This window comes from Lontra canadensis, unplaced genomic scaffold (genome assembly GCF_010015895.1).
Source record: "Lontra canadensis isolate GAN:19392208 unplaced genomic scaffold, GSC_riverotter_1.0 scaffold3, whole genome shotgun sequence".
NCBI lineage: Eukaryota > Metazoa > Chordata > Mammalia > Carnivora > Mustelidae > Lontra > Lontra canadensis.
This window is the reverse complement of record NW_022630997.1, coordinates 1,304,412-1,332,193: the sequence shown is the minus strand read 5'-3', so window position 1 is coordinate 1,332,193 and position 27,782 is coordinate 1,304,412. Positions and strand designations below refer to the sequence as shown.

The 27,782-nt window shown below is 52.0% G+C and overlaps 1 protein-coding gene and 1 long non-coding RNA gene across 3 annotated transcripts; one reads left to right on the top strand and one right to left on the bottom strand.

Annotated features, from left to right (window-relative positions):
- Positions 1-685: 685 nt before the first annotated feature.
- Positions 686-23,182, top strand: BAG3 (BAG cochaperone 3). 2 transcript variants are annotated; one of them, XM_032878544.1, is made up of 4 exons: positions 686-1,206; positions 16,119-16,448; positions 18,055-18,459; positions 21,807-23,182. In XM_032878544.1, exons 1-4 carry the CDS (start codon positions 1,027-1,029, stop codon positions 22,623-22,625), a joined length of 1,734 nt encoding a protein of 577 aa, XP_032734435.1. In that variant the 5' UTR covers positions 686-1,026; the 3' UTR covers positions 22,626-23,182. The 2 variants fall into 2 exon arrangements, with proteins under 2 accessions (XP_032734435.1, XP_032734424.1); XM_032878533.1 differs by having other exon boundaries at positions 687-1,206; positions 21,804-23,182.
- LOC116879920 lies at positions 17,049-18,059 on the bottom strand. The gene is made up of 3 exons (XR_004385129.1): positions 17,976-18,059; positions 17,416-17,502; positions 17,049-17,318 (listed from the first exon to the last, which is right to left on the bottom strand). It is a non-coding gene; the product is annotated as an uncharacterized LOC116879920 (long non-coding RNA).
- Positions 23,183-27,782: the final 4,600 nt, after the last annotated feature.

Genomic DNA, 27,782 nt, shown 5'->3' with positions numbered 1-27,782 from the left:
ATGGTTGGACTTGGCCCCACCTCCCAAATGAAGGTCAAGATTTAAGAGAGCCAAGAAACCATTCTACCATAAAAAAGATCCAAACCCCAAAGAAGGTGATTTGTCTTTAGAGTCGTTCAATGCAATGATAGTTTGAATATTTGAGATGCAGAAAAGCACGGCTGACGCAATCTTTTCTTTAGGCTTCCGAAGAAGGCAGGTGAATTTCTATTCGTATTTGCCTTTTCTCCCCGGCTTTGTTATGGTGTCAGATCAACATTCCGGAGCTCCTCACGCCCTTGAGAAAAAGTGATTAAAACGTACCGGAAGGACGCCAGTGTCCCCAAGTTATCAGTGTATAAGGGAGCAAAGGCGGGGGGAGGTGTGCGAGACTCTAGTTTAAAATTCACGACTTTAAAGGCTCACGGTGACTTTGTTTTTATAGGAAGGAGCGGCAGCAGGCACCCAGCGCGCAGTCCCAGTCCAGGGAACACCCACTCGGCTCCACGCAGAGGGAGGGAGTCTGAAAACCGAAACCGGCCCAGCGCTCACCGACGACGCCCTGCCGTCTACCCGCCCCGCCAACCAGTCTCCGCCCGGGAACACCCGCCTTGGCCGCTGGGCGGCGGAAGAAGGGAAGGGGTGGGGGAGGGGCGGCCGGCCCAGGCCCCGCCCAGGCCCCGCCCCGCCCCGATTATAGCCGATGACTCAGGGCGGAGCTCTGCATCCAGTCCGCTCGCCGCCAACTTCTCCGGATAGGACCAGAAGTTTCTAGCCGGCCAGTTGCTACCTCCCTTTATCTCCTTCCCGGTTGGCAGCGACGAGGCTCTTTCCAGACACTTCCACCCTCTCGGGCCACGTCACCCCCTCCTTTAATTCATAAAGGTGCCCGGCGCCGGCTTCCCGGACACGTCGGCGGCGCGCACCGCTCTCGATCCGGCCGCGGCCAGCGAGCGACTCGGCGCCTGGAGGCCCGGCACCCCACGACTCGGCTCCCCGCGACCCGGCACCCCGGCGGCCGCCCCTCTGGGCAGACCCCGACCCAGCATGAGCGCTGCCACCCACTCGCCCATGGTGCAGATGGCGTCCGGCAACGGCGCCGGTGACCCCCTGCCCCCCGGCTGGGAAATCAAGATCGATCCGCAGACCGGCTGGCCCTTCTTCGTGGACCACAACAGCCGCACCACGACGTGGAACGACCCGCGCGTGCCACCCGAGGGCCCCAAGGTGAGCCAGCCTGCGCCGCACCCCGGCCGGCGGCCCCCCTCGACGGCGAGCGGCAGGGGCGGCTGCACCGGGCGGGGCTGCGGGGACGCTTGGCGCACCTGCCGGCGGACGCCCGCGCCCGGGGTCCGCCTGCTGCGCCCCGACGAGCCCCAGCTTCGGTCTGCCCTTGGTCCGCGTCGGGGCGAGGGGGAGGCCTCGGGGGGAGGGGACTCCCTCCCCGGGCCACGTTTGGTTCCCGGGGGTCGGCCCGGGAAGTGCGACCCGCGCGGTGGCGCTAGGTGCCGTCCCGCCGGCCGAATCCGAGGGGCCGAGGGTCGGGTGGCTGGGGCGGCCCAGGGGCCCGGAGGGACGGCCGGCCTGGTCAGCTCCGGAGGCCCGGGCCAGCCCCGCGGCGGCTTCTGCGGCCGCCCGCCCACCTGGGCTGAGGTGCGGGTTTCACTGCTGTACGCGCTCGGGCGGACGCCGTGGGGGGCCACTCGCAAGCTTGGGGGGTGGTCTCGAAGGACTTTTGCCTCCTCAGGTCCCTCAGCTTGGTCGAGTGGCATCTTGACTTTATTGTCTCGGGCACAGAGTGACTCAGGGGCTGATGTAAATACATTTGTCCCCCTTTTTGTATCTGCAGTTAAAATTGTATTATTGTTTGAAACGGTTTTCCGTAAGAATACATCCGGTATGATTTGTTGAAAATAAGTTGTTCTTCTCCCAGGCAATTTCTAAAGATATGAGACTGTCTCATGGTTGACCATTGGCTTAAGACATTGCCTCACACTGGCATGAAAGAATTTTCTTTTTTTAATGGCATCCATTCCCTTCCTTGTTATGGTATTAAGATAGCTAGGATTAGTTTCTAATACACAAATAACTAATACAGAAGTACTTTTGTGAACGCACCAGAAGTATGTCTCATTTACATATCTGCAAAGTTATATGCTCTTTAACTCTTAAGAGCATGAAAGTTTGGAAATAGAAATTTGGAATCAGTCTGATTACAGCTAAGTGTGCTACACTTCGAATTTTCTATAAATTTGAACTATTTTAAAGTAAAAAGCTTGGCAAGAAAGAAATACACTTAAAGAAAAGGTCCTGTTATGCTGTCTGGGCAAAATTTTTTTTTTAAAAAGCCATAAAGAACTGGTCAGTTGTTTTGAAGATTTAAAAATTCACAAAATTAAAAGTACATTATAAATCATTTTTTTAGGAGAAATATTTGTATCATCCACTTTCCTTTGTATGCATTTTTTAAATTAAAAATATTGTTGACAGCCTGGTGCCCAAAAGTGAGATGTCGAACATTCAGCAACTTACATTTATGAGAAATTAATTGTATATTTTTATCTGAAAATTAGTACAAGAGTATGTAATTAGCCAGGATGGGCATAATTATATATACTTTTTTTGTGTCTGTTCAGCCCATAATTGGGTGAAACTGAAGCGCATTTCAAACCAGCCCTGTTCCAGTGTTCTGCATGGATGTAGATTTTTGGTGTGGTGTAAAACTATAATTTCTCAAGGCCTCCTTCATATAGAGACAGGGACTGTCAGAATCTGCCAGCACCCTTTGTTGTGAGTGAAGGTCAAGTTTGAACATAGCCACTGTGAATTAGCATATACCCAGATTGCCAACACTTTGTTTTTAGAATAAGACTCACCCAGCAAGCTGAGATCTTTGTGTACCCATCCAGTGGATTGGTTAGGCTGTGGTTTCATAAACCTTTTGAAAGGGGAAAAAAAACAGGTTGAGTTACTATTGTTGTCGACAAATAGAGAAAACAGCTTCTAGATCAGATGTCTGATGCCAGAAAAGTGGATTAAAAATTAAGTCAGAGTTTTGAAGTTGAAAGGCCCATGAAGATCTTTTTAGGTCCTCCTCTTCGTTTTACCAAGAAAGAAACCCAGATAGTTCAAGAATGTTTCCAAGGGTTACTCAGCAGGTACTAATAGCAAGGAGAACAACACCAGAAGTTCCTGGTAAGAGGCAGGGTCTCTGCTCAGAAGACGGTAAGAAGTGTCTAGAACTTTTGTGAAGCTGTGAACCATGCCGGCTGGAATATTTGGTTGTCTTTGTGTCCTCCTGGCCACCAAGTGCTGCGTGGCTGACCTCTGTGCTGTGATTACTTGGATGGCGATGACTGGATGTGGTAACTCAAGAAATGAGTTCTCTTTACCAGAGAACTACCGGAGGTTTGTCAGCATGGCACCGGAATTTAAGGAGAGAATAAACATTCAGTTCATTGGCTCTTTGGGCTTCATGGCTTTCATACCTGTGTTTTGAGATGCACAGAACATCTGGGTGACTAATTCAGTTTCACTTCCATGAATGGCATCTTCCTCTGAATGAAATACAATGGAAAATTCTTCAATATTGTTTTATATTAGAAACTGGCTTCTTAATGCATAACAAGAAAGGGCCCTGGCATGAAACAAAGGGCGATTTTGGAGGGGCTGAGCTAAGAGGACCCTCTGAACCTCCTTATCTTCAAGAGGAGATGCCATCAGTCAATAAAGCGCCATTTGTTAAGCAGGAAAAAACAGAGGAAGCCCTTTTTTGGCGGAGGCTGGGAGTGTGGGGGAGGGGAAGCCCACCTCTGGGTGTTTGCAGTCTAACCTTGTTGGTAAAGGAATGGCTTTCAGGGAAAGGAAGTGACTAGAACTTCGTGTTTCCCTGAGTCTTGTTCTCCGTGGTTTTCCAATTGGTCTCCCACAATGCCCTGAGGTAGTTAGAGTGACACCTGTCCCTAGTTTTACAGAGGGGGCAAGTGAGAGCAAGTGTCTTGCCTTTCGTTGAAGAGGCAGGGTGGCTACAGGCTAAGACTTTGGGCTTTATCCAGCTCCGCTCCAAGCAACTGGACCTCCCCACCTGCAGTCTTCCTGGATGTTGATTTTCTGAGCACGTGGGTTTGCTACTAATCTCCTGGCAAGTTCATTCCGGTCCAGGCCCCTTCCCTGGCAGAGGTTGGTGCTCACTTTGGAGTCTGAAGATAGCAGCCACACCTCCCTGTTATCCCCCGGACCAGCGGCTTTGGGGTGCTGTGCTGCTCTCTCACAAACCTTCCTGGCACCAGAGGGAGACCCTTCTTGCTTCACGGGCAGGGCTGTTCTAGCTTTGCAGATCTTGGAGGTCACCAGCACAGATCCCCAAGGCCTGGAAAGTCTCCTGGAAAGGCTTTTAAGAACATGGCTTGTCAGCGGGGTCATCCCACTACCTGCCTCCCCACCCCCCATGTTGAATCATATTTCTCAGGATGGGTCCCAGACATCTGGATGTCAGAGAATTTCTCTGATGATCCTGATTTTGCCAGACTGGCATTTGGGAGCCACTGGTGATCCCATTTTGTAGGGGGAGGGGAATTGCAATTTAGTGCCCACCTTCCTGCAGATAGGCCCTGGAATCCTACAAGCTGTGCCTGCTTAACATCTAAGCTGCAGATCCTTTGCCTGAGGCCCCATCGTCCTTCTCAGGCCAACTCCCCTTTGTACCTGGCTTGTGCGAGTGTGAATATGGGGGTGGCATTGCCCCGAGTCTGACTTAGGGCAGTCCCGAGACCCTCCTGTACCCCAGAGAGAAGTGAGCCAGAGCATTTCCTTCCTGCTTTGCCCTCCTACCAGAAGCTCCTCATAAAAATCTGACCGATTACACTTGCGCTCTAGGAGAGAGATGGAGAAATGTCCTTTCCGAGGAAATTGGAAACGTTTTGACTTACGACTGAAGTAGGGAGACCCATTTATTTTCTGCTCCAGGTTTAGCAGAGCCTCCTGAATTTTCTTAAAGATGAGATCATTCTGCTCTTTGCAGATCGATTGCAGGCTCTTGGGCCTCTTAGCAGAATCCGAGCACGATCAGGAGATGAGTGGCCATTCTCCCTCCTTTGTATTTTCTAGCAAGTTGCATGATGGGGGAACAAATTCCTTTGCAACTGATGACAGGGATTTGTTGGGGGGGGAGGATGAAGGGCATGGTCAGAGGCCTCAGATGTCCAGCTCATCCAAGACCTTCATTTTACCCTCCAAAGAACAGGCTGTGTTTGGCTTATGCAAGAACTGAACATAATTCGCCTGTTTTGTAGGGTAGATTTGCCCTTTACTAGGGTAAAGCCGGTACCCGGGAGCTGTGGTGGCATTTGACATTAGCCAGGGCCAAGGAGGGCTTAGCTGCCTGATGCTCTTGGGGCTGGTTGTGAGGCAGAAAGCTTCAGACCACCCGTGAGGCTTGATCAGCCCTGTCCTCCCGTCCCCATTTTTGGAATGACACACAGTCGCCTTATATAAGGCACTCTACATGTTTATTAGTTCCTCTTGAACTTTTTAAATGGTCTGGTGTTTATCGTCAGAAATAGGAAACCATGAATAACCCCAACCCACTCTTTCTCCTTCGCATTTTTGCTGCTTTAATGTTGTTCTTAAATACTTAAGAGATCTTACACAGGAAAACTGGGAGCAGAAGACAAAGGCCTTGCTTATTAGGAACCTCTGAGGACCCATTAGTGCTGATGAGCACTGAGGAAACCTCTGTCTGCCTGATCGTGGAATTCCCAAGCCCCTCCCAGCTCCCCATTGCTTGTTAACCGAGTCTTGACTGGGCTCCTCTTCTGCATCCGATCCCAAACTCACAGCTGGATTTCTGAAGCTAAACTCCAGATCCTGTCCTTTGTAAATGTGGACCTTGCTCCTCACTGCCCTCCTTGCCCTGTGTGACTGTATGGGATGTCTCGTGTTACTAAGTCTTCACATATTTCTGAGATGATTTCTTCAGGGTCCTTAGAAGCCAGGCAGCTTGCAAAAGCTTCCTGAGAGAGAAGTTCTTTAGGATAGAATGAACCTTATCGTTTTCTTGTTTATCTCTATACACACACACACACACACACACACACAGCATGCATGTGCATATATACCTATGCCAAATGCTGGTTGGGTACTTTACAAACCTTATTTCTTTAAATCCTCAGAACAGCTCTCTAAGATGGAAACTATTAGATGCATCCAAGGCCTGTCAGCTGTGGCACCACGGAAAGACTGTTGTAGCCAGAGGTTTTACCCTCACCTGGGGCAGGGGGGTCAGGACGGGTGACAGATAATGTTGCCCCCAGTGGGCCTGGCTGCTTCTTAGAACTTCTTTATGCTTGGAGCATCCCAGGCATGACCCCAGTTGGTTACAGACCACTCGTTTCCTGAGCCTGTGTCTGAACTTAGGAGATGGGCCCAAGTCTCCCTTCATTCATTCCATCTGAAAGTTCCTGAGCTCCTGCTCTCTGCAAGTCATGGTGTTCAGTGCCTCTGGAGGACAGGTCTATCTCCTTCCATGCCATTCTCCGTGCCGCATTTCTGACATGACCCTCTCTCCAGTTGGAAGTGGGCTGTCTCTGCTCCAGACTCCATGTTACTTTGATTGGAATCTTTCTTCCAAAAGGCGCCACTTGTCTGCTTTGCCTCGGGCTCTAATCCCCATGGGCTGAGAGTTGGACTTTGGGGGACTGTCCTCTTTCTGCCCCTCAGTGCCTGGCAGGGTCTCCAGTCTCAGTAAATGATTCTGTGCGGAGAAGGGTAAAACCCGGGCTGGGCTCTGGAGTGGACAGGCTGGTAAAAGGAAAGCCGCCCTTACTGCAAATTGAAGTGCAGGCTGGAGCCCAGAGTTAGTGGAAGTTGCTGGAAGCCTTCTGTCAGTTTTTAAGCACTGAAGTGTTGTCCTGGGCTCCCCAAGGTCCCCCAGGGGCAGGTTCCTTTTTACTGCATTTCTAAATGGCCTCTTTTGCACAAAGGACTTTAGTATTGATTTCCTAAGTCATCCTTATGAGTCTAGAGAAGCTCTTTTTTGTCCCCACCAGCAATGAGCATCTTGGAGCAGATGAGCTGGAGAGGCCCAGAGCTCCCAGCAGCTAGTGCCCAGCTGCACAGAGAACAGCCTCAAAGGAGTCTGTCTCTCTCTCTCTTTCCCCATGTGGCTGGCAGTAAGACCAGACGGTGCACAGTGAGCCTTCTTATTCACTGTCCGTTCAGAAAAGCCCAGAATTACAGATTGTTCACTGCATCCGTCAAGTGCCTGTAAATGGAATGGCTGCCCCAGAGCTCCCAGCACAGAGCAGTGTCCCCAGCAACTGAGGGGAGACTCGCCACCGAAAATTCCTGAGCACCCTGGTGGAGAACAGCCATTTCCTATTTTGAAATCATGTCCTCTGTGTTCATTAAGGTCCAATTGTAGATTTCCACCCCCCTGTCATTTTAAAGATTCTTCTTGAACCCTGGATGGATGAGTGAATAGTTAAATCCAAACAGCAGGAGGCTAGGGAAGAACTTTTGTGTGCAGAAGACAAGGCGGCCATATCACTTTCTGAATCTTCCAAATTCATCCCACAGACTCTGAGTGTCAAGAGGGGGACCAGCTCTCCGGTCAGCTAGAGCTGGGTTTTCTCCCTCCGGAGGCCCCATGCGGGGCGCTAGGGGCTGTGGTGACTCAGAATTGAGCAGAGTGCCGGCCCTCGGCCCTCTCTCGCAGGCCCTGCCTCAGCCAGGCAATGACTCAGCACCAAGCACGGGCTCCCTGGCCCAGAACACACTTGAACTGAATGTTCCAGGTCTTGAGCCTCAGCCCAGCTGGACCGGGCAAAACTAAATGCTTTCTCCCCTGCTGCGGTTTACCCTGGGAAGATGAAGAATTTGAAGACATCAGCCACAATTACTATGACAGATTATATAGGTGGGGAGGGAATAGTGAAAGGGTTAACCCATCCCCAGCCTCGACGTCAGGCAAACCTGGGTTCTGGTCATCTCAGATGAATCAGTCATCCTCTCTGAACCTCAGTCTCCCCTTCTGTAAAATGGGAACATTACCTTACCTGTCCAGCGTGACTGAGAGGATCAGGGGGCTAGTGCCTGGAAAGTGACGGGTCAGGGCCCGACCGGACATGTGTGTTCAATCTGTGGACAGAGTCATAGCCTCTGCTATGAAGTAGGAGGGGAGTCACCACGTGGCAGACAGATCTGTCTGGACATGGGTTTTTTGGCTCCCAGGTAGGCCTCAAGTCTTTTTTCTCAGAAGCAAGCCTCTTACCCCCTTGGACTACCTTAGCTGGCTGTCTTTTGACTAGTGTCTGGATGCCCTCAGCACTCTTCCCCGGGGTTCCCATGCCCCACCTAATTTGGGGACACAACAGCACGTGGGGAAGGGTCAGATGAAGGCTACTGGGCCTTCTGGAGCCTCAACCAAACCGTCAGCGCACAGTCCCAGCCAAGTTCATCCCTCAGCCAAGATGGGCCAGGAGACACTGTTTCGGGGCCTCTACTGCAGGGGGTGGTGTGTTAACCCTTAGTCTTGACTCCCTTAGGGGAGTGTCTCCCTCCACATCTCTGTATAGACCCCAGGGCAGTTGCCAGGCAGGAGTAAGGTGCCCCGTCGGTGTTGTGGGGAAACTGAGTCACGTTAACTAGGGGCTGGCCATTTGCGCAGTTGTTCTGGACCCAGCTCTAAGGGGTGGAAATGTCACTGCATGTGGAAGGAGGAGGGGGGTTTGCTACTTGCCACGACCCTCGTGGGGGAGTGTGGTTGTTGGAGTAATGCCTTGAGCAGCTGCCCAGGGTGGAGAGGAGCATCCCCAGGAATTCCCCTCAAGGAAGCTTCCCTTGGTTAAAGGAGCCCTTGCCCTCGCTGCGGTTGGTGAATTGGAGATTTGTGTGTGTGTGGGGGGGGGGGGGTGATTTTGTACAAAATGCGTATCTAGGGAAGCCCTCCATCCTGATACCAACAGACACTTGCAGAGCTGGTGTCTAGCAGATGGTAGAGTCTCGTGATTGGTCAGCATCCCGCCTTCGTATGAGACCAGTCCTTGAGAAACCCAGGGAAGAAGCCTGAGGGGGCCTCTTTATGTAACTTCAGTTTGCTTCCTGATATGGAAATGTCAGGTATTTTTCCATCTGTGATTCCTGATTTCAGATCCTTTGAGCAGGTGTCCCTGCTCCTTTTTTCTGAAGAGGAACTAAGGTTTTCATTTCCCTGAAGCCATGAGTTCGGGAGCGGGGCGTCGGGTGACTGGGGTTCTCTCTGGTAACTGCCCATGTGACCTTGGGCCACACCTGCTGCATGGAATCCTTGAGGAGGGCTCTAGAGGGTGGGGGAAACAGGGAGCTGGAGACTGATGCCCAAATGCCAGCTGTGGTCTGTGGTGCCTGGTCTGGAAGGTGCCCACACACCCTGCTGGGGGGACACACTGAGATGGTTGGTGAGACGCCTGGGGTGGGGGGGTGGTTCTGCTCCCGCACAGATCCTCCTGCCCCAGCCTGGCCCGGGCTTTCTCACTAGGTCTCAGGGGCGGGAGTGCAAGGAGCCACCATCAGTGCAAGTTGAGGAGGATTGGTCCGCGGGGCTGGTTTCTTCAGAGTGGCTGGGCGGGGGCTTCTTGGAGCAGGATGGGATTTTAGGGCTGGACCCCTAGAGTGTTGCCTGTGTTTGATTCCAGATCGTAAAGCATTAGATACAGTTGAGAAGATGGCGCCCTTGCTAACTCGTGTCCTTAAGACTCAGGTAAAGGGGCTTCTCACTCTAATAGGCTTATTACCGACTGGAGAGACCACTGAGGTTTTAGGCATTGTACGCCCTAGGCTCCACCAACAAGAATATCCGGGTCTATCAGTAACCATTTGTGGGATAAAGGAACGTGATTGTGTAGGGCTGTGTAGGGCTCGGGGCGGGCTCAGTTTACAAAGCCTTCCTTATGCCTCATTTCACTTACATTTTGCAAAAGTGCCTGGGAGCTGTGGGGATTTTTACAGCTGGAGAAACTGAGTCTCCGTAGCCGGCTGTCCTGTCTGAGGGCACAGAGCTGGTGAGCAGCAGCGGGGGAGACCAGAGCTCAGGGTGACAGCTTGAAGCCCGGGGCTCATGCGGGTTCATTCCTGCTTGTTTGGACACAGCTGCAAAGAGAAGAGGCGTTGAGTTTCATCCTATAGAGAGCTTTCCCCAGTAGGAGCACATCGGGACACCTGTCTCAGTGACCCCAGGATAAAGTCTGTGCTCTGGTAATCGGCAGTGAGGTCCAGCCGCCAGCTGCCCTGTTACTGGGATGTGTCCAGACATTGTGGTGAGCACAGACTCTTGTCTTACCAGCAGCACCATACACGGGCTTCTGAGGAGAAGGATTTTGCCTGCCAGTCGGAATTTGCCGGGTGTCCATTACGTGCCCAGACTTGGCCGGAGGGAGACCCTTCATCACGGTGTGGTGGGAACTGAGTTTGGCTGAGGGACCCATCAGATTGGCAGTCATACTTAATTCATGTCCAGGGCCTGAGCATACCGAACAGAAAGTCTTGGAAGGATGTTGAAGCTCAACTCTGCGTGCTTTAGAAGGAAGTTTTTCTTTTTGTTTTGTTTCCTTCCTGCTGGAAGGGAGCCAAGCTACCTAACTGCCATCCAGGCCATGGATACATGGAGACTTCAGGAATCCTGCTTTCCTCCATCTTTTTCTTTGTTTTAGAAGTTTTTGTTTTTTGAAGTTTCATTTGTTTTTGAAGTGTCATTAGTAAAAGTCAACACCCGACCGTTGTGAAAGCTCTTCTGGCCTCAAAACCCAATTATAGGATGTGTGTCCTACTTGAGACTCCGGGGCTGTGGAGGCGGAAGTGCTCTGGGGCAGCGCTGGAAGTTAACCTCCGCTCCTTGGACCCTTGGCTCAGCCCACCCTGGTGGGAGCTGTGACTTGTAGGTGCTGAGAACACTTTGGAGAGCGCTTTGCCATGGAGTTGAGGTTGGGGTTGACGGGGCTGTTTTCAGGGTTCAGAGGCCACTCAGTGAATGGGGAGCCAATTGTGGATAGGTCAAGGCAAACCCTGCTCCCCGGCTGTCCCCAAAGCCGCGGAGGGCTGTGAAAGTGCAGCGTCCGGCACGGTGGTTGGCATATGCCGGGGTAGCTACCCAAGGGCTGGTGTTCTTGCCCTGCTTTCAAGGCACTGGGAGTCCTGGGGTGCCAGGGTGTCACAGTTAGTTAAGCACCCTTTTCTTGGTTTCTGCTCAGGTGTGATCTCAGTGTCGTGAGATCAAGCCCCAGGTTGGGCTCTGCACTCAGTGGGGAGTCTGCTTGAGATTTTATCTCTCTCTCTCACTCTCTCTCTTTCTTGTCCTCTGCCCCTCCCACCTTTGCTTGCTCTCTCTCAGTGAATAAGTCTTTAACCAAAAAAAAAAAAAAAAAGGCACAAGGAGTCCTTCTGGGGGTCAGTGGCCACCTCTTCACTTGGGACATGAAACATTGGGACACCTTGAATCCCAGTGACCTCCATTTCGATTTAACTGAACACAGTTAAGAGTGGTCATTTTTAGATTTCTGTGACATCAGCTTTTCCTTGTTTCTGAGCTCTATGTAGATTTTTAGAGCTATAGGGGACCTTGGAATAAGCATCATGGAGATGCCAGAGCAAGACAGAACTTCATGTGGATCAATGTTTCCCAGTGAGGTCCAGGTTGGGCTTAGGGTCTGCATGTCTATGCATTTTCTGGGTGCTCCTGGTGCCACCTCGAGTCTGAGAACCACGGCTTCATGGAGTATCTGGGCTTCGCCTTCATTTTACAGCTAAGGAGAGTAAGGTCCAGAGAGGGGTTTATGAGCTGCTTATGTAACACACATCTTTAGGAGTAGATCCAGGATTAGGACTGAGCGCCGTCTCTTTCCACATCTCCTAGCTGCCCACTTAGTGCCCACATTGTTATTAAAAACCAGCAGCAAAGCTCTGGTGCTCTTAAGAGTGCTCGTAAGCAAGCAAGACTTGCCTACGTCCAAGGTCTCACCCAAGCTCAAGAGTCTGACCCCAGGCTTCTCTAATAATAGTACCTTGCACTTAACAGGGCATATTTTGGCTCATCTAGGGTAATTTTCTCTGCTTTTTGTCCTGCCATCTCATGGAGTTGAGTGCCCTGAGATACATCTCAGGGTTTTACTGTAGTGCAAAGCAAGGGAGAAGAATGGACCAATTCATTTTATAAATGAGTGTACAGTGAGATAAGCAGTGAAAGACTTGTTTCCTAATCAGATCTTGTAATATGGATTCCTGACGTCTTTGCCCCAAGATAATGATGAGCTGAGCTACCCTGGGAGTTCCTGGAGTGCTGTCATTATATCTAAAGAAACTGTGCAGGGCAGGCGATGAGGAGGGGAGGACCTGCACTGGGGGCCTGCTTGGTCATGTGATCGTGGCTCGTTCCCCCCCGCCCCCCGCCCTGACACCAGGAGCGGTCCCTGGTCCCCACTGAGGTCAGAAGGGGGCAAGTCATGGGTCCTGCATCGGGAATGCTGGCCTTAACCAATAGGCTTCCAGATGTGCTGGAACTTCTTAGGGGATTGAGGAGGTGTGTTCTATTCTTCGAGAATCATGAACTGTAATATTTGTCTCTTTTACTTTTTTCATATTATTTACTAATTTTTTAAAAGTAGGCTCCATGCCCAGCTTAGAGCCCAGCAAGGGGCTTGAACTCATGACCCTGAGATCAAGACCCAAGCTGAGATCAAGAGTTGGACGCTTAACTGACTGAGTCACCCAGGCTCCCCATTTTCCTCATTAAAAAAAAGTGTCTTTTTTTTGTTAGATTGAGATAAAAAGCACCCTAGAAGACAGAATGGGCCATCGAACCCTTTCGGGTGGTGCTTTCTGGTTAGTCAGCACGGAAGCATCTGCGGCTGGGAGGAATCTAACGGGAGCCCCCTAGACTCGCGGGGGAGGGGTGTCAGCCTTCCTCTTCCGGAGCTTCGTCTAGGTGGGAGCTTCGTTGCTGGTTTAAATTATTTATTCCTGTACAAGTGCTCAGTCTCGCACTCTGTAAAGCCGATGTGGTTTTTCTACTTACCCCCAGCAGTGTTTTTCTAAACAAAACCCCAATCAGAATGGGACGGGAGCATTCTTTTAGATGTGAGACTCGTGGAGAGACATGGGGTTCTTTATTAAATGGGTCAACTTGCGCAGAAGCCAGAGTGTGGCACGTCAGGGCCTCTAGCCGCCCTTAACCCTTGCAGCCGTCTGCATCATCGCCCCGGGAACCCCAGGCTCAGGACTCGGTTTTGGTCATGGCCCTTCCCCCTCGCTGCTGCTGTCCTGCCAGCCACGGAGGCCTCTCCATTTCCTCCTCCTGCTCCCCTCCCTAGTCACCCTTTCCTTTCCAGGCTGTCAGCCCCTGCATTGCCTGCCCTTCTTTACTCTCATCCCGGCCTCCTCCCCTCCTTTCCTCATGTGTCCGGGTTTCTCCTTTCGGCTCCTTCTGTCTTGCCGAGGCCTCTCTTGTCACCCTTGGACCGTGGATGTGAGGCCTCTGCACTGTGGCCTTACGTTTGTCAGCTCAGCACTGACCTTCACGTGCTGTCCCCATTCCCTCTGCTGCTGGGGAATCCAAGCAGTGACCACAGCTTTTCTCCACCAACCAAACCATCAAGACCAGGCACCTCTTCCCAGACCCAGGCGGCGTACTGGCTCCAGGAGGCAGGCCCTGCTGTCACCTCCTCTGGGCAGGAGGAAGTACTCTTGCTTCCTCCCTCCTTCTGCCCTCTGGCCGTTGCCTTCCCTTTTCTCTCGTAGCTGTACAGAATCTTTTCAGTGCGATGCATAAAATGTGCAACTCTTGGCAGGCTTGCCATGCCTTCTGGATCCAGGGGCTTCCCCCAGGAGGAGCCAAGCCTCAGCCAGGTCCATCTAAGGTTTCCAGGCCCTGGAAGGGGCTGAGCTGGAGGCATAGCTAACAGCCGGCTGTGTGGGCCTGGTGGGGTTGGCAGCCTGCCCCTGTTAAATTCGGATCATGAGGGTGGAATGTCGCAGGGGCTGGGCAGTGTGGGGGCTGAAGTGTGTGCTTTGATAGGTTTGCACGTATGTATCTGCCTGTTGACCACCTTGCAGAAAAAGAACACTTCCGTCCTCCCAGAAGTTTCAGCACCCTCCCAGGGACTCCCATTTCCTACGGGGTGGCCCCTGCTGTGAATCTTCTGTCAGTTAGCTTTGTCCTTCGGTTTTGATTCCTTTGACACTTTGCGGTCTGCACAGCACAATTGTGTGCCTCTCTAGGACAGCCCCATCCTAGCTAGAAAAGCCCGTGCCTGTCCCCCATTGACAGAGCCTCCCATGCTTTCTGGCCGGTTTTGCTTCCTGTGTGTTTCCTGCTGTCTCAGACTGTCTCGTAAGCCCCTAGTTGGCAGGGATCGTGCGTGGCTGGTCTGGTGAGCCCACAGTACCCGGCATCTGGGTAGCTAGATGGTCACCAGGAGGTGGTCGGTGGATGAGGGCTTCCTAACTGCCCTGCCCGAGGATTGTACGGATAGCTGAAGCCTTTTGTATGTGGCCGGGAGGGAATGGTGAGCCGCCAGGCAGCAAGCAGAGAAGATGCCCAGGACTTGTCCAGGCCCCTGCTTCAGGCTGGAAGGAAGGGCGCCCCGGCGAGGGGATCACATGCTGAGATGGCGGGTTAGGAGTCAGTACTGAGTAGCGCTGGGTGTCCTCGGTGCCTCTTGCTGCTTCCCTCCTGGTGCCCATCTCCCAGCAGGAACTGGCTTCTGAATGGGAGGCCAGAACCCACGGCCTGCTCTTGGGTGACCTGAGAGCTAAGCAGGCTAAAATAATGCCGCCACCCTGAACACGTGGGTATTCTAATCTGAGAGTGCCTGTCTGCTGGTGTCCCCAAGGACACAGCGACACCCTTGCCTCTCCTGTGTGTGTGGGAGGCCCGGGGCAGGGGCGCGGCAGGAGGGAGGCAGTTGACAGGGTCTGAAAGAGCTAAATTCCAGGCCCCACCACTGCTGCCTGTTGCACACAAACACAGAAAGAAGGCAAAAGTACAATGGCCGATCCCTCACGATGCAAAGCAGCTTTCCTCGCTTGTGACTGGTTCTGTGACAGTGAGAAGCAGACCCTGTAAGCTCCCGGATTCTCAGGCTTTGGCATTTGTTTGCAGTTCGGAGAGATACGTCCTTCAGGAAGGATCGTTCTCCTTCATCGTTGACCTAGCCGGCTGTGTGTGGGTGGCACAGTTTCAGAGTCCTCCTCTGCAAAGGACCCTCTAGGAGGGTCAAGACTGGAAGCCTTGGGGGTCCCCGACTTTGGTTGCTCAGCCCCTGGTGAGAAATGACATTGCCCGGTGAGGGACTGACCGGCCTTGTTGTCTGAAACAAGATCGTTCTCTGTGGTACATCTGGAACTTGGCCTTCTTAAGGGTCCCAAAATAGCAGGCGGCTGAAGGGACAACTTCCTGAGAGGACACGAGAGGGACCCCAGCCACTCCCCGCCAGAGCAGCCTCTGTTGGCATCATCGGACCAGCATAATTCATCCTCCGTATTTGTTCTCCTGCTGCGCTGCCCGTGTGTGCCGTATCTCCCTTTCTTGCAGTGTGTTCCGAAAATGTCCTCGGGTTGGCAGCCTCGCCCCACTGCCGCCTCTCTGCAGGGATGTCCAAGCTGTGTTCTGTGTTTGGGTCCAGCACAATCCTGTGTTGTTAGGAAACGCTAGGACCTTTGAGGAAGCGGGGAAGCCGGCAATAATTTAGTGAGTTGGACTTGACTCATCCTCGCGCCTTCTGATCTGCGTCTCTGATTTGGGGGCAGTCAGTGGTTCTCCTACATCCTGCTGCCAACTGTCACCCATAAAAGAAACCTGTCCGACCAGTTTCGGAAATTGGGACCTCCCTGTGCTTAATGGATACCGCTCGCCTGCTTTCTCTGGATGCCCCTAACTCGTAAGCTGCCGCCCATACGCCAGCCTTGCTGTGGTGGGGGGGCGGTATCTGGCAGATGCAGAGGGCACCTTCCAGCAGCCTCGCCCTCTGGGCTCAGCTGGCATGGCTGATGCCGGAGGTGGGGGAGGTGCCCAGGATCACTGGGGAAGATGGCACTTAGCACCATGTTTTTGCTTCTTTGGGGTGTGTTCTTCCCAGTTCCTAACCAGTCTGTTTCTCCTTTCTGTGTTGCAGGAAGCACCGTCCTCTGCAAATGGCCCTTCCCAGGAGGGCCCCAGGCTGCTGCCCGCTCGGGAAGGCCACGCCGTGTACCCCCAGCTCCGACCAGGCTACATTGCCATTCCTGTCCTCCACGAAGGCACCGAGGGCTGGCAGCCACGCCCTTCCTTTGTCTGTCCCCAGCCAGGAACACAGCGATTCCGAACCGAGGCGGCCACAGAGGCTCCTCAGAGGTCCCAGTCACCTCTGCGGGGTGTGGCGGAAGCCACCCAGCCAGATAGACAGTGTGGACAGGCAGTGGCAGCAGCTGCGGCGGCCCAGCCCCCAGGCTCCCACAGACCTGAGGTAAGGAGAGCGAGCCGGTGTATTCCAGGGCTGGTCCCAGACTCTGGGTCAGACACCTGCTAACATGCAGGCATCTGGGCCCTGCCTGCAGCAGCAGAGGTCACCCAGCAAAGACAGCGTGACCGCCCGCACAGCGTCCCCCAGCATTTTACAGGTGTGATAGGATAAACTGCTTGGTCCGAATGCATGAAGGGGGAGGGGCGGCATTTCTGGGACTGGAAGCCTGGCCTCCGGCTTCCTGATCTGCTGCTCCATACTCCTCCCGCTCTCTCCGTGTCACAAACGACTGCTTGGAGCTGTGTTGATAGGAAAACGAGGCGGCATACCTGCTCACACAGTGTCCCGTGGTTTAAAAGGAACCCAAAGGGGCACCTGGGTGGCTCAGTCAGTTAAGCGTCTGCCTTCAGCTCGGGTTGTGATCTCAGGGTCCCGGGATTGAGCCCCATGTCGGGCCTGGTTTTCCCTCTTCCCTCTTGTGCTGACTCTCGCTGTCTCTGTCACTATCTGTCTCTCTTTCAAATAACTAAATAAAAAATAAATAAAATCTTTTAAAAAAAAGGAAAAGAAAAGGAGACCCAGAGTAGAGAAGGAAAGTCAGCTATTCGACGATAGGATTTTATTTAAGCCTGACGCCCATGCTTCAGTACACTAATCACCAAAGAGTTCTTAATCCAGTTCTTAGCTGGGATTTGAGGGCCCGTAGACCCCAGTAGGTTTCCCAAGCAGTAAGCCCTTCTGGTTTTCCCATCTGCAGACTGTCTGGTTGTGTCCCCTGGCAGTGTTGGTGAGCATGGATGCTCGCTCTGTGTCTGTGCCCAGAGTTAGCCTTTCCTCCTTTGGCTCTGTTCTTTTCCTGTCTTGAAGGAGTACCTGTATTTGTAATATTTTTGTTGTAAAAATCAGAAGTGACACATTAATCAGAGAAATCTGAACAGGGTCCTTTGAAGCCAGCTGGGGAAACACCCACCTCTTTTTTCTAGGTGGTCCGTGGGCTGGCCTGCTTCGGACCACGCAGGATGTGCTGCTCCCCGTGCCCAGCACGATCCCCTGTAGACTAGGAGGAAAGGGTTAGAGAAAGCGGTGACGTCAGTAACAGCAGGAGTAGCAACAACACAAGCAGTGCACTGAGCACTTCTGTGCACGGCCCTAGGCTGAAGCATGGCCACAGATGGTCTTACTGAATCTTCACCTCAGGAACAACGGGGCGGTTTTTCCCATACGTTAGATTCTCAAAAGGCTATCGAGGGGCGCCTGGGTGGCTCAGTCAGTTAAGTGTTTGCCTTTGGCTCAGGTCATGATCTCGGGGTGCTGGGAGCAAGCCCCCCCATGGGGTTCCCTGCTCAGCGGGGTGTCTGCCTCTCCCTCTGCCCCCCCAACTCCACTTTTATGTGCTCTAATTAAGTAATTAATTTTAAAGAGGCTATTGAGCTGGCAAGAATTGGAATGCCCCTTGGCTCTAGAGCCCCGAGTGCTAGCGGTGCATTTTGGAGATGGAAAGGTTTCAGGTAAAAGGTCCGAATGTGTTACCCTGAGCAGGAACATGAAGGAGGCAAGGTTGGGGCACCAGGGCAGAGAGTCACTCATGCCTCTTCTCTCTGTCTTGCAGCAATCCCAGTCTCCAGCTGCCTCGGACTGCTCGTCCTCGTCCTCCTCGGCCAGCCTGCCCTCCTCCTCCGGCAGGAGCAGCCTGGGCAGTCATCAGCTCCCCCGGGGCTATATCCCCATCCCTGTGATACACGAGCAGAATGTCACCCGGCCAGCGGCTCAGCCCTCCTTCCACCAAGCCCAGAAGACCCACTACCCAGCTCAGCAGGGTGAATACCAGACCTACCAGCCGATGTACCCCCGGGTCCCAGGGGATGACTGGGAGCCTCGGCCCATGCGAGCAGCATCCCCATTCCGGTCCCCTGTCCGGGGTGCATCCAGCCGGGAGGGCTCCCCGGCCAGGAGCAGCACGCCAGTGCACTCGCCGTCGCCCCACCGTGTGCACACCGTGGTTGACAGGCCTCAGGTACGGAGTCGGTGTCCACAGGCTGGCTCGGGCAGTGGCTCTCCAGGGGCCGAGGAGCAATGTGCAGGCTCCCTGGGCCCTCCGCGGGTCCTAACTAGCTCACACGTGTGTTCCTCGGGGAAGTGAGATCTGGGAATTGGCCAGTCATGCGCAGAAGTGCAGGACGGGCGCTGGGAACACTCAGTACTTCTGCAGCTTCTGCTCATGGGTCATTGCGGCTGCCTTCGGGACAGAACTTCCGCTGCCTGGGGACAGATAGCTCGGCCCCGTGTCTAGTGTCACTCACATACCAGGGACCCGGGCACCTTCGTGCCCACCACATTTTTTCAGGGCCCTTCTGACCCCTCCATACCCCAGCCCCAGCCTTCTCTCTAGTGTTCCGGGCAGCTTGTCTCCTTCCTCACAGATACCCCTTCTCCACTCCGCAAGCCCTTTCTGTTCATCCCACCTCTGTGCCTTTGCTCATGCTGACGCAGCTCCCTGAAATGCCATCACAGCCCAGGTTCTCTCCGCCCTCTGAGGGACCAGCCAGTCTTGCCTCTTCTGTGAATCCTTCTTCTTCTCCTCCTCCTCCTCCTCACGGCATCCCGTCACAGGCCCTCTTGGCTGGGTGTGGGTTACTCTGTGCATTCCAAAAGCGTTCATCTTACCTGTTCAGCTCTGAGCTTAATGACAGGGACCTGTCTTACACCTCTCTCCCTGGGGGTGAAGGACCACGTTGTCTGACTGATGATGGGCGGGCTGGCTGGGAAACCTTCCAGCCTGGTGTAGTCCCAGGCACAGACCTATTCATCCTTCAGGGGCAACTTGGAGGGCACATCCTGGAGGAGGAGGTCATTCATTTTCACAGCTTAGAGTGTAGCAGAGCCTTGAGCAGCTCTGGGCCCCCCAACGTGAGCAGCGGAATTGGTTCTCTGCCACAGTTTTTAGAAGGAAAGCCCCTCGTAGGCAAATACGTGGGGTGTCTTACTATAAATGGTGATAACATCCTCCTATGTTTCTTTTTTTAGCTTCTTTATTTGGAAATAATTTCAGCCCTACAGAGGAGTTATAAGAAGCATACCAAGAAACCCAGTATACCCTTCATCCACATTCACTGTTAACATTTTGCTCTGTTTGCTCTGCCATTTCTTATTTCAATGCATATCATCCATGTGGTTTGTTTGTTGGACATTTAATTGTGGATATTGTGCCCTTTTATCCATCAATAATTCAGGAAATATTTTCCAAAGAAAGACCTCATTCATAACCACCTTCCAATGATCAGAATCCGGAAACTTAACATCCTTATAACATTGTTATCTGATACCCAGTCCACTTTCAAATCTCCTTGATAGCGGTTTCCCCGTTCCAGGATCTAATCTAGGATCATGAGCACTGCATTTAGATATCCTTTCTCTTCAGTCTCCTTCAATCTGGAACAGTTCTTCAGACTTCCTTTGCTTTCGTGACCTTGACATTTTCAAAGTGTACAAGCCATAGAGCAACCCCTCTTTAAGAGTTTCTAAAGTTATTTTTCTTACTGAGAGATCATTTTAAAACTCAAAGTGGCATGTGTGGCTGGTCCCTGAGTGGTAAGAGCCAGAGTTGAGGACATCCACATTGGCAAAAGAGGTCTGGTGGAAAAGGGGGTTCTTGGCACTCAGATGGCTACGTAGCAGCCAGATCCTAACTTGGGCTCAGGAATCCCAGGAAAGCATGTCCATGTGCGGAGCCGGAAATGCTTCCCCTTGTGTCTTTCCCATATAGATCCCAGAATCAGTGAAACAATATTTAGTCTTTTTTCTTCCTTACCATTGTTTGTGGTGCCCTCCCTTTTAGCATTTGTTCAAAGATCTCTTTTTGAAGGTTTGCAAAGATTTGACTTAACAACATTATAGCGGAATTTAGTATTTTAAATTGGGAGTATTTTAGAAATCATGTAGTCTAACTCTTATTCCCCAGTTGATGAAATGAGGATGTGTGAAATTTTTAAAGGGGCAAAACACTTGGCAAAACACTTTTGGCAAAAACACTAATTAGGAAAGCTATATGCACCCCTGTGTCTGTTGCAACATTATTCCCAATAGCCAAGATACGGAAGCTGCCCGAGTGTCCATCGATAGATGAATGGATAAAGCAGATGTGGAGTGCGTAGTACACTGGAATATTACTCAGCCACGAAAAAGAATGAACTCTTGCCGTTTGTAACAACACGGATAGACCTAGAGGGTATCAGGTGAAGTGAATAGTTGGTAAAAGAGAAATACCGTATGATTTCACTCATACGTGGAATCTAAAAAACAAAACAAAAGAGTAAACCAAAACACCCCAAGCAGACCCTTAAATCCAGAGGATAAACTGATGGTTGCCAGTGGGGAAGCACATGGGGGATGGGCAGAATATGAAGGGGATTAGGAGGCACAGACTTCCAGTCACAAAGTCACAGGGATGAAGTGAGGTGTAGGGAATATGGTCAGTATCAAGAGAACGGACGGTGATTGTGCTTACTCAGGTGAGCACTGCCGGACGTGTAGAACTGTCGGGTCACCGGGTTGTGCTCCTGAAACTAAGTGTCGTCTGTCCACTCCACTTCAATCAGGAAAGGGGGGGTGAGATGCTCACTGAAATGCTGGGAGAGCCAAGGTATTTGTTTTAAGTACAGCTCATTCTAGAAACTACCGCTTGTAGTTACCTTAAAAAGCATCTCGGCCCGTGTAGCCAGCAGTCAGCCGCGGGGACGCATGGCCGAGTGTTGGTGCAGAGGAGCACCGCGACATCCTCCCAGAGCTAACTATTTTGGGCATTGTGCTTATTCTCAGAAAAATACATCAGTCTGGGCAGAAACCACGAGGCTGTCGTAGATTTTTAAAAAGAGCAGATTACACCTTTTCCGAAACAGGATGTGGGACTATCCTCCCCAGAACAGAGATAGTCCCCCTGGCGGCAGGGAGAGGTTGTGGCAGTTACTCCCCTGCGGCTGCCCCGCCAAGATTCTGAGTCACGCAGGACTTTGCTTGGAGCTAAGCTAGCTCGGCAGTCCGCGAGGTTTCGGTGAGCAAGTGTTCGTTTTTGAAAACTGTATCGGTTTTGTTTTTGTTGCCCTAAGAATACCATCCACAGAAAAGTTCAGTGAGCGGTAACAGACACACAGTCCAGGGTGACAAATGGAAATGAGTGGTTCAGTCCCGTACGTGATCAGGATGTTTTCATTCTGTAACTGTATGTGGTTGACTTTGAAAATCTCTGCTGCTGTTAAAGCCATTCCCCAGCTTTCTTTCTAGTCAGTAGTGTGCGCCACAGACAACCGCCTGGGACTCTCAGCCGGGTATTAAAAATATCTTTGTGTCCTTGCCTCTTTTCAGCAGCCCATGACTCCTCGAGAATCTTCACCTGTTCCCCAACCTGAAAACAAACCTGAAAGCAAGCCAGGCCCAGTTGGACCAGATCTCCTTCCTGGACACGTCCCGATTCAGGTGATCCGCAAGGAGGCAGACTCGGCACCTGCCGTCCAGAAGCCCCCACCCGCCTCGGAGAGGGTGGAAGTCAAGGTTCCAGCGGCTCCGGTTCCTTGTCCTCCCAGCCCCACCCCGCCTGCTGTCCCCCCGCCCCCCAAGAATGTGGCTGCCCAAGAGGGAGCAGCCCCCGGCCCTGCCCCCGTGGAAGCCACACCTCCCAAACCAGCGGAAGCGGAGGCGCCCCCAAAACACCCGGGCGTGCTGAAGGTGGAGGCCATCTTACAGAACGTGCAGGGGCTGGAGCAGGCCGTGGACAACTTCGAAGGCAAGAAGACGGACAAGAAGTACCTGATGATAGAAGAGTATTTGACCAAAGAGCTGCTAGCGCTGGATTCGGTAGACCCCGAAGGACGAGCTGACGTCCGTCAGGCCAGGAGAGATGGTGTCAGGAAGGTTCAGACCATCCTGGAGAAACTTGAACAGAAAGCAATAGATGTCCCAGGTCAAGTCCAGGTTTATGAACTCCAGCCTTGTGCCCTTGAAACCGATCGGCCACTGCAGGAGATCATGGAGATGGGTGCCATGGCAACAGACAAGAATAAGAAAAGTGCGGGAAATGGAGAAGATCCGCAGACAGAAAGCCAGCAGCCGGAAGCCAGAGAAGCGGCAGCTGCAAACCCAGACAGCACCGACACGACAGACACAGCTGGGAACACAGCTGCCCCGTAGTCCCCGCCACACGCAGCAGACCCCGGCGCTGGGAGCTGCTGGTGTGTGTTAGGGAATTTTAAGTTGCATGCATTTCAGGGACTTTAAATCAGTTTGTTTTTACTATTCGTAGGCGCTTGGTATACAGTAACTTGGGTGGAGGCCAAACACACTAATTAAAGGGCTAAAAGGAAAATGATGCTTTTCTCTTATATTCTTATTCTGTACAAATGAAGAAGTTGCTTGTTTCAGAAGTTTAACCCCACTGCTTGTTGTTGGGGCCCTTTCTGTACATGGGCACCACGTGTCAGCCGTGGTTGTAAGCTGTCTTCGTGGGGCTCTGGACCGAAGGAGGTTTTCGGCTGGTGGGGGGGGTGTTGATGTCCCATCACACAAATATGGAACCCATTTTCCAGAAACAATGCCCTTTTAATGGGATGATTCTCTTCATCTCCTAGCTAAAATAGCTAACTTTAGATAGAATAAAATGTGCAAGGAGCCCTAGGAGTATCTGTATGTTGGATGACTTTAATGTTACATTTAAAAAAAGGAAAATAAAGTAATAATATAACTCAAGATGGTTTTTTGTGATTTCTGAAGTTTGGAGGAGCGGCAGCATCAAGTCTGGGTCTCACTGGCTTCAGGAACAGTCCGTGGCAGCTGCATTTGCAGGCCGGCTCTGGGATCCACGAGCTCTCTCTGGGTCCGGCTCGTGAGAGAACAAGTGACCACCACGTTTCATCCTCAGATCGCAGCTGTGAACCAGGAAGACTCGGGGCTGTGCACCCAGGGGATGGGAATGTCGCGTTCGGATTGGCCCAGCTCGGGCCGCCCCAGCAGCATCCTTGCTCACCTGGCCTCAGGCTGCCCTCAGGCCTCAGCAAGGGGCTGGGAGGGTTCAGATGCACACACGAAAGCCAGTCCCTTGTGATGCCCGAGGCTGACCCACGTGTTGTGTGCGGCCCAGGTCGCTGGGGTTGAGAATGTGTTCTGTGAGAGTCTTGGGGTCATCTTTATCTGACACTCTGAGTCATCACACCAGGCTGGGTGTATCTTCTCGGATTGGGTTCCTAGAAGCCACTGGGGTTAGGATTGGGTACACTTGGAAGCCACTGGGTGCGAAAGAGACTTCTTCGTATGCCAGTGTTTTTTCAAAGCTTGGGGAGGACCACCAGCCTCTGATCCTAGATTTGGGTGTTTTAATTGCTTGTAAATCAAAAATGGACAGTCTTGAGAACTTGGAACCCCCAGAGGGCATGTTGATGTAGAGCCCCCGTGCCGAATTCCTCATGACTGTACTGAGTTTAATATTGGTGTGTGACTGGGCCATACAAGAATACATGCTCCTGGAGTTGCCACTCTTAGCCCGCTGAGAAAGGCTTCAATCATCCCGATGGGAACCTGCCAGCATCGCTCCTGGGTGAACTCATGCGGGAAGTACAAGCTGGCTGCTGATGACACACCATTGATTCCAGAAACCCGAACGTATGAAAAGGGGAAAGGCCTCTACTGGACTTTTTTAAAGGAACCAAAGATAAAGAACGTGACTGCTTCTCTTTGTGATTTGGGCATCTATGCACAATGGACCTTAACGTGAAGTTTCCTTGGGTGGTTGTGAATTGGACTGATGTTATTTTTATCACTAAACATTGATATCTCTTGACTGTGGTTAGATTTTTAGTCATCCAAATCAGATGGTGCCTGGCTGTCTGGGTAGGAATTCTGTGGCCTGTGTTGGTGGTCCCTGGGTCTTGTACGGGGGCAAGAGGTTGGCTATAGGGCTGGCTGCAGGGTTCTTACTAACTAGGCTATCTTGGTCTCTGCATCGGGACACAGATTCCACTGAGTATCTGGTGGGGGCTGGGGGAGGCTTCTGCTGTGTCATCATCCAGGTGCCCTTTAGAGAGCATCGCTGTGGAGAACACAGGCTTGAATCAGAACTCTTGGGTTCAGTTACAGCTTGGGACAGTGGACAAGTCCCATAGCCTTTTCCTTCCTTGTTTCCTTAGTTGTAAAATGGGGGAAAGTGATTAAATAAATTGAGACATGTGGAGTGTGGAATGTAACAAATGTTACTTATTCTCAATGTCCTCATGAAGCAGGTGAGGCAACAGGAAGTAACTTGCCCACAGAGCTGGGAGCAGAGACAGGATTTGAATCCAGCCCCAGGAGACATAAAGGCCATGTTAGTCTCACCACAGTGCGCCATCTTCTTCTTCTTAATATATTTTTTTTAAGTTTTTTTTATTTGACAGAGAAATTACAAGTAGGCAGAGGCAGGCAGAGAGAGAGGGGGAAGCAGGCTCCCTGCTGAGCAGAGAGCCCGATGCGGGGTTCCATCCCAGGACCCCGAGACCACGACCTGGGCCGAAGGCAGAGGCTCAACCCACTGAGCCATCCAGGTGCCCCTCTTATTATTATTATTATTATTTTAAAAATTTTATTTATTTCAGACAGCATGAGTGGGTGAATGGGAGAGAGGGAAAAGCAGACTCCCCACTGAGTAGGGAGCCAGATGCAGGGCTTGATCCCAGGACCCTGGGATCATGACCTGAGCCAAAGGTGGACGTTTAACGACTGAGCCACCAGGCACCCCTGCACCATCTTTAGCACCAAGTGGGCTGTGGGAGCCAAGAGGAACAGGACTATCTAAGGATCACAGAAATTTGAAAATAACCTCTCATCTCTTCCTAGACACTAAGTCTGTGTGTGTGTGTGTATGTATACACACACACACACACACATATATACACATACATACATATATATACATACTTGCATACATATACATTTTATATATATAAATATACATTTATTTTATACATATACACATATATATGTGTGTATATATATATGTATTTGGTGTCAAAATCCTGTGAAATTCCTGTCTCCTGGATGAAGCAAATGACTTGGAACTAGCAGGTACCGACATCCACACTGAAAGCTACTTGCACTTTCAATGCTGGCAGCCCAGGTCCCTGGGCTTGGTTTCCAGAACTTTCTAGAGCACCCCCCACTTCCTCTCACCAAGGGTTTGCACTGCTCCAGCACATTCCCACCCTTGAGTGTGCCGTTGCCACTCTCCCCTTTTGTCCAGATCTTGCTCCCCCTTAAGCCCTCCATTTTGTGAAACCTGCCCTCCTTGGACAGTACCTTCCTTCAGACTTTCCCTCCCCCAAATTCCACGCCTTCTGTCTGTTTGCCAGGGCCCAATTGTCTTCCATCTGTTGGAACATCTCCGGTCATTTCCTGAAGAAGACTGTAAATTCCCTGAGGCAGTCCGTTTTGAAACCTCCTAATTCCGGTGTTATTGTCCAGACCTGGGCACAGAGGTACCCTGGATGACCAGGAGAGACTTAAAGTCCCTTTGACTTAAGATCTTATGTTTCCAAGGCTCAACTGACATTTATTCCAAAATGAGCATCAATAATAGTTGAGCGTTTAGAGTCCCTGGCTGTGTTGAGTGTGGGCTAGTTGTTTCCTTTCTCCGGGACTTCCTCCTCCCCTCCCATGAAATGTGGGCCCTGATCAGGTGGTCAGGATGGTTCTGGTGAGTCCACGCTTCTTAAGGGCTGAGTCTCTGTGCCGCACGGCGCCCCACTGTGGGCGGTGCGTTCCTGCAGCTCCTGGGTGAGTATGGCCCGTTTGCCCACTGTTCTGTAACATTAGACAAATGCAATCATATGCCAGGAAACAGGATCCAGAGTCCAAGTTATTTTGGGATATGCAGGAGCCTGTGGGAAAATGCTGGAACATATCTGAGTCACTCCGACAAATACCTTTCTTTCTGTGTTCCGGCATGTTTTGTGCTTCCAGGCGGCACAAAAGGGTGCCAGCGGGTGCACACGCCCCTGTTGGACCTGCCCTTCCTGAGCAGCACTCCCTGGATCCCCCCTGGTGTGCCGCCTCCCCTGAGCTCTGAGAAGTGAGTGCAGAGGGCTGAGCGGCTGGTTTAAGCCCTTGGAGGCCTTAAGAGGTGGTGGGGGCGGGGGGGGGACATTGTGGTGATGTACCCAGAAGGGATTCAAAATAAAAAGCAGTAGTAAGCCCCAAGTAGTGTAAGGATGATCTCAATGTGCCAGGTGACACTCTGTTGCTTTTTAAAAACTGGAAATGAAATTCCTCCCAGAGTGTGTGTGTGTGTGTGTGTGTGTGTGTGTCCCCGCACTTGCACACTTCGGTGTGTTCCTGCTCTCCTGGGACTCAGGTCGCCTGTTGCCCAGTGCCACCCACCAGGAACCAGTGGGGATCAGAAAGAGCCACCTCAGTCCCCGGCAGGGCGCTGAGCAGGGGGAGCAGGGACCAGGAGCAGAGCACAGCATGGGGAAAGCCTGGGGTCCTCCCCAGACGGGAGCCCAGGCCAAGGGGGCCAGAACTGCGGGTGTACCTGGAGGCCAGCCTGAAGGTGGCGTAAGGAGATGCAGAGGGGATTGGAAAAAGCATCTCAGGTAAGAAAGAAGGGGCCTTTGTCAGGAGCACTACCGTTCCTGACCCTCCCTGCTCCAGCCAGAGCTCTGCCCTGATGTCCTTGCTTGCCCATGTGTGGGCTGGGCTTTCTCCACATCCCCATCCCCGAGCAAAAAGTCTCCTCTGGTCCCAACAGGAGTCTTAACCATCCATCTCTAACTGGTTTTCTTCCGCTTCCTCTCTCTTTCTCTCAGAACAGGGCTCCTTCTCCTGCTTTAGCTTACAAAAAGCACAAACCAGAAGGAAACCGTTCTTCCTTGTTCCTCAGTTTACCCCCTTTATTATGAAATATCGTGAAAGACCCAGAGTCCCCATCAGGTCTCCCAAACACTGCTCTCCCAGCTGTATCCCCCACCAGCACCCAGCACCCTCTGGTCGCTGTGCTGCAATCATTGGTGCCACACCTCCCCGTGCTTCTCCCCATCAGAACTGCCAGACTCACCTTCCTCCCCTGCCCACTCCCCCTCTTCCCCTGCCCACTCCTAAATAGCAAGTTCTCCCAGGCTCACTTCCCTGACCTCCCGCCCTTATTGCTGGGTGATAGTTAGCTGTGTGTTAACTTGGTGAGGGGACAGTACCCAGATACTTAATCAAACACTAGCCTAAGGGTTGCTGTGGAGGTATTTTGTAGATGTGGTTAATGTCTACAGTCGGTTGACTTGACATAAAGGAGTTGACCATCGATAATGGGCGTGGGCTTCGCACGATCAG

Bases quoted from the DNA above. Each gene is read 5' to 3' on its own strand.
- BAG3 (XM_032878533.1), top strand. From the start codon at position 1,027: ATGAGCGCTGCCACCCACTCGCCCATGGTGCAGATGGCGTCCGGCAAC. The intron at 1,207-16,118 runs GTGAGCCAGCCT...TCTGTGTTGCAG, and splicing joins TGCCACCCGAGGGCCCCAAG to GAAGCACCGTCCTCTGCAAA. The intron at 16,449-18,054 runs GTAAGGAGAGCG...TCTGTCTTGCAG, and splicing joins CAGGCTCCCACAGACCTGAG to CAATCCCAGTCTCCAGCTGC.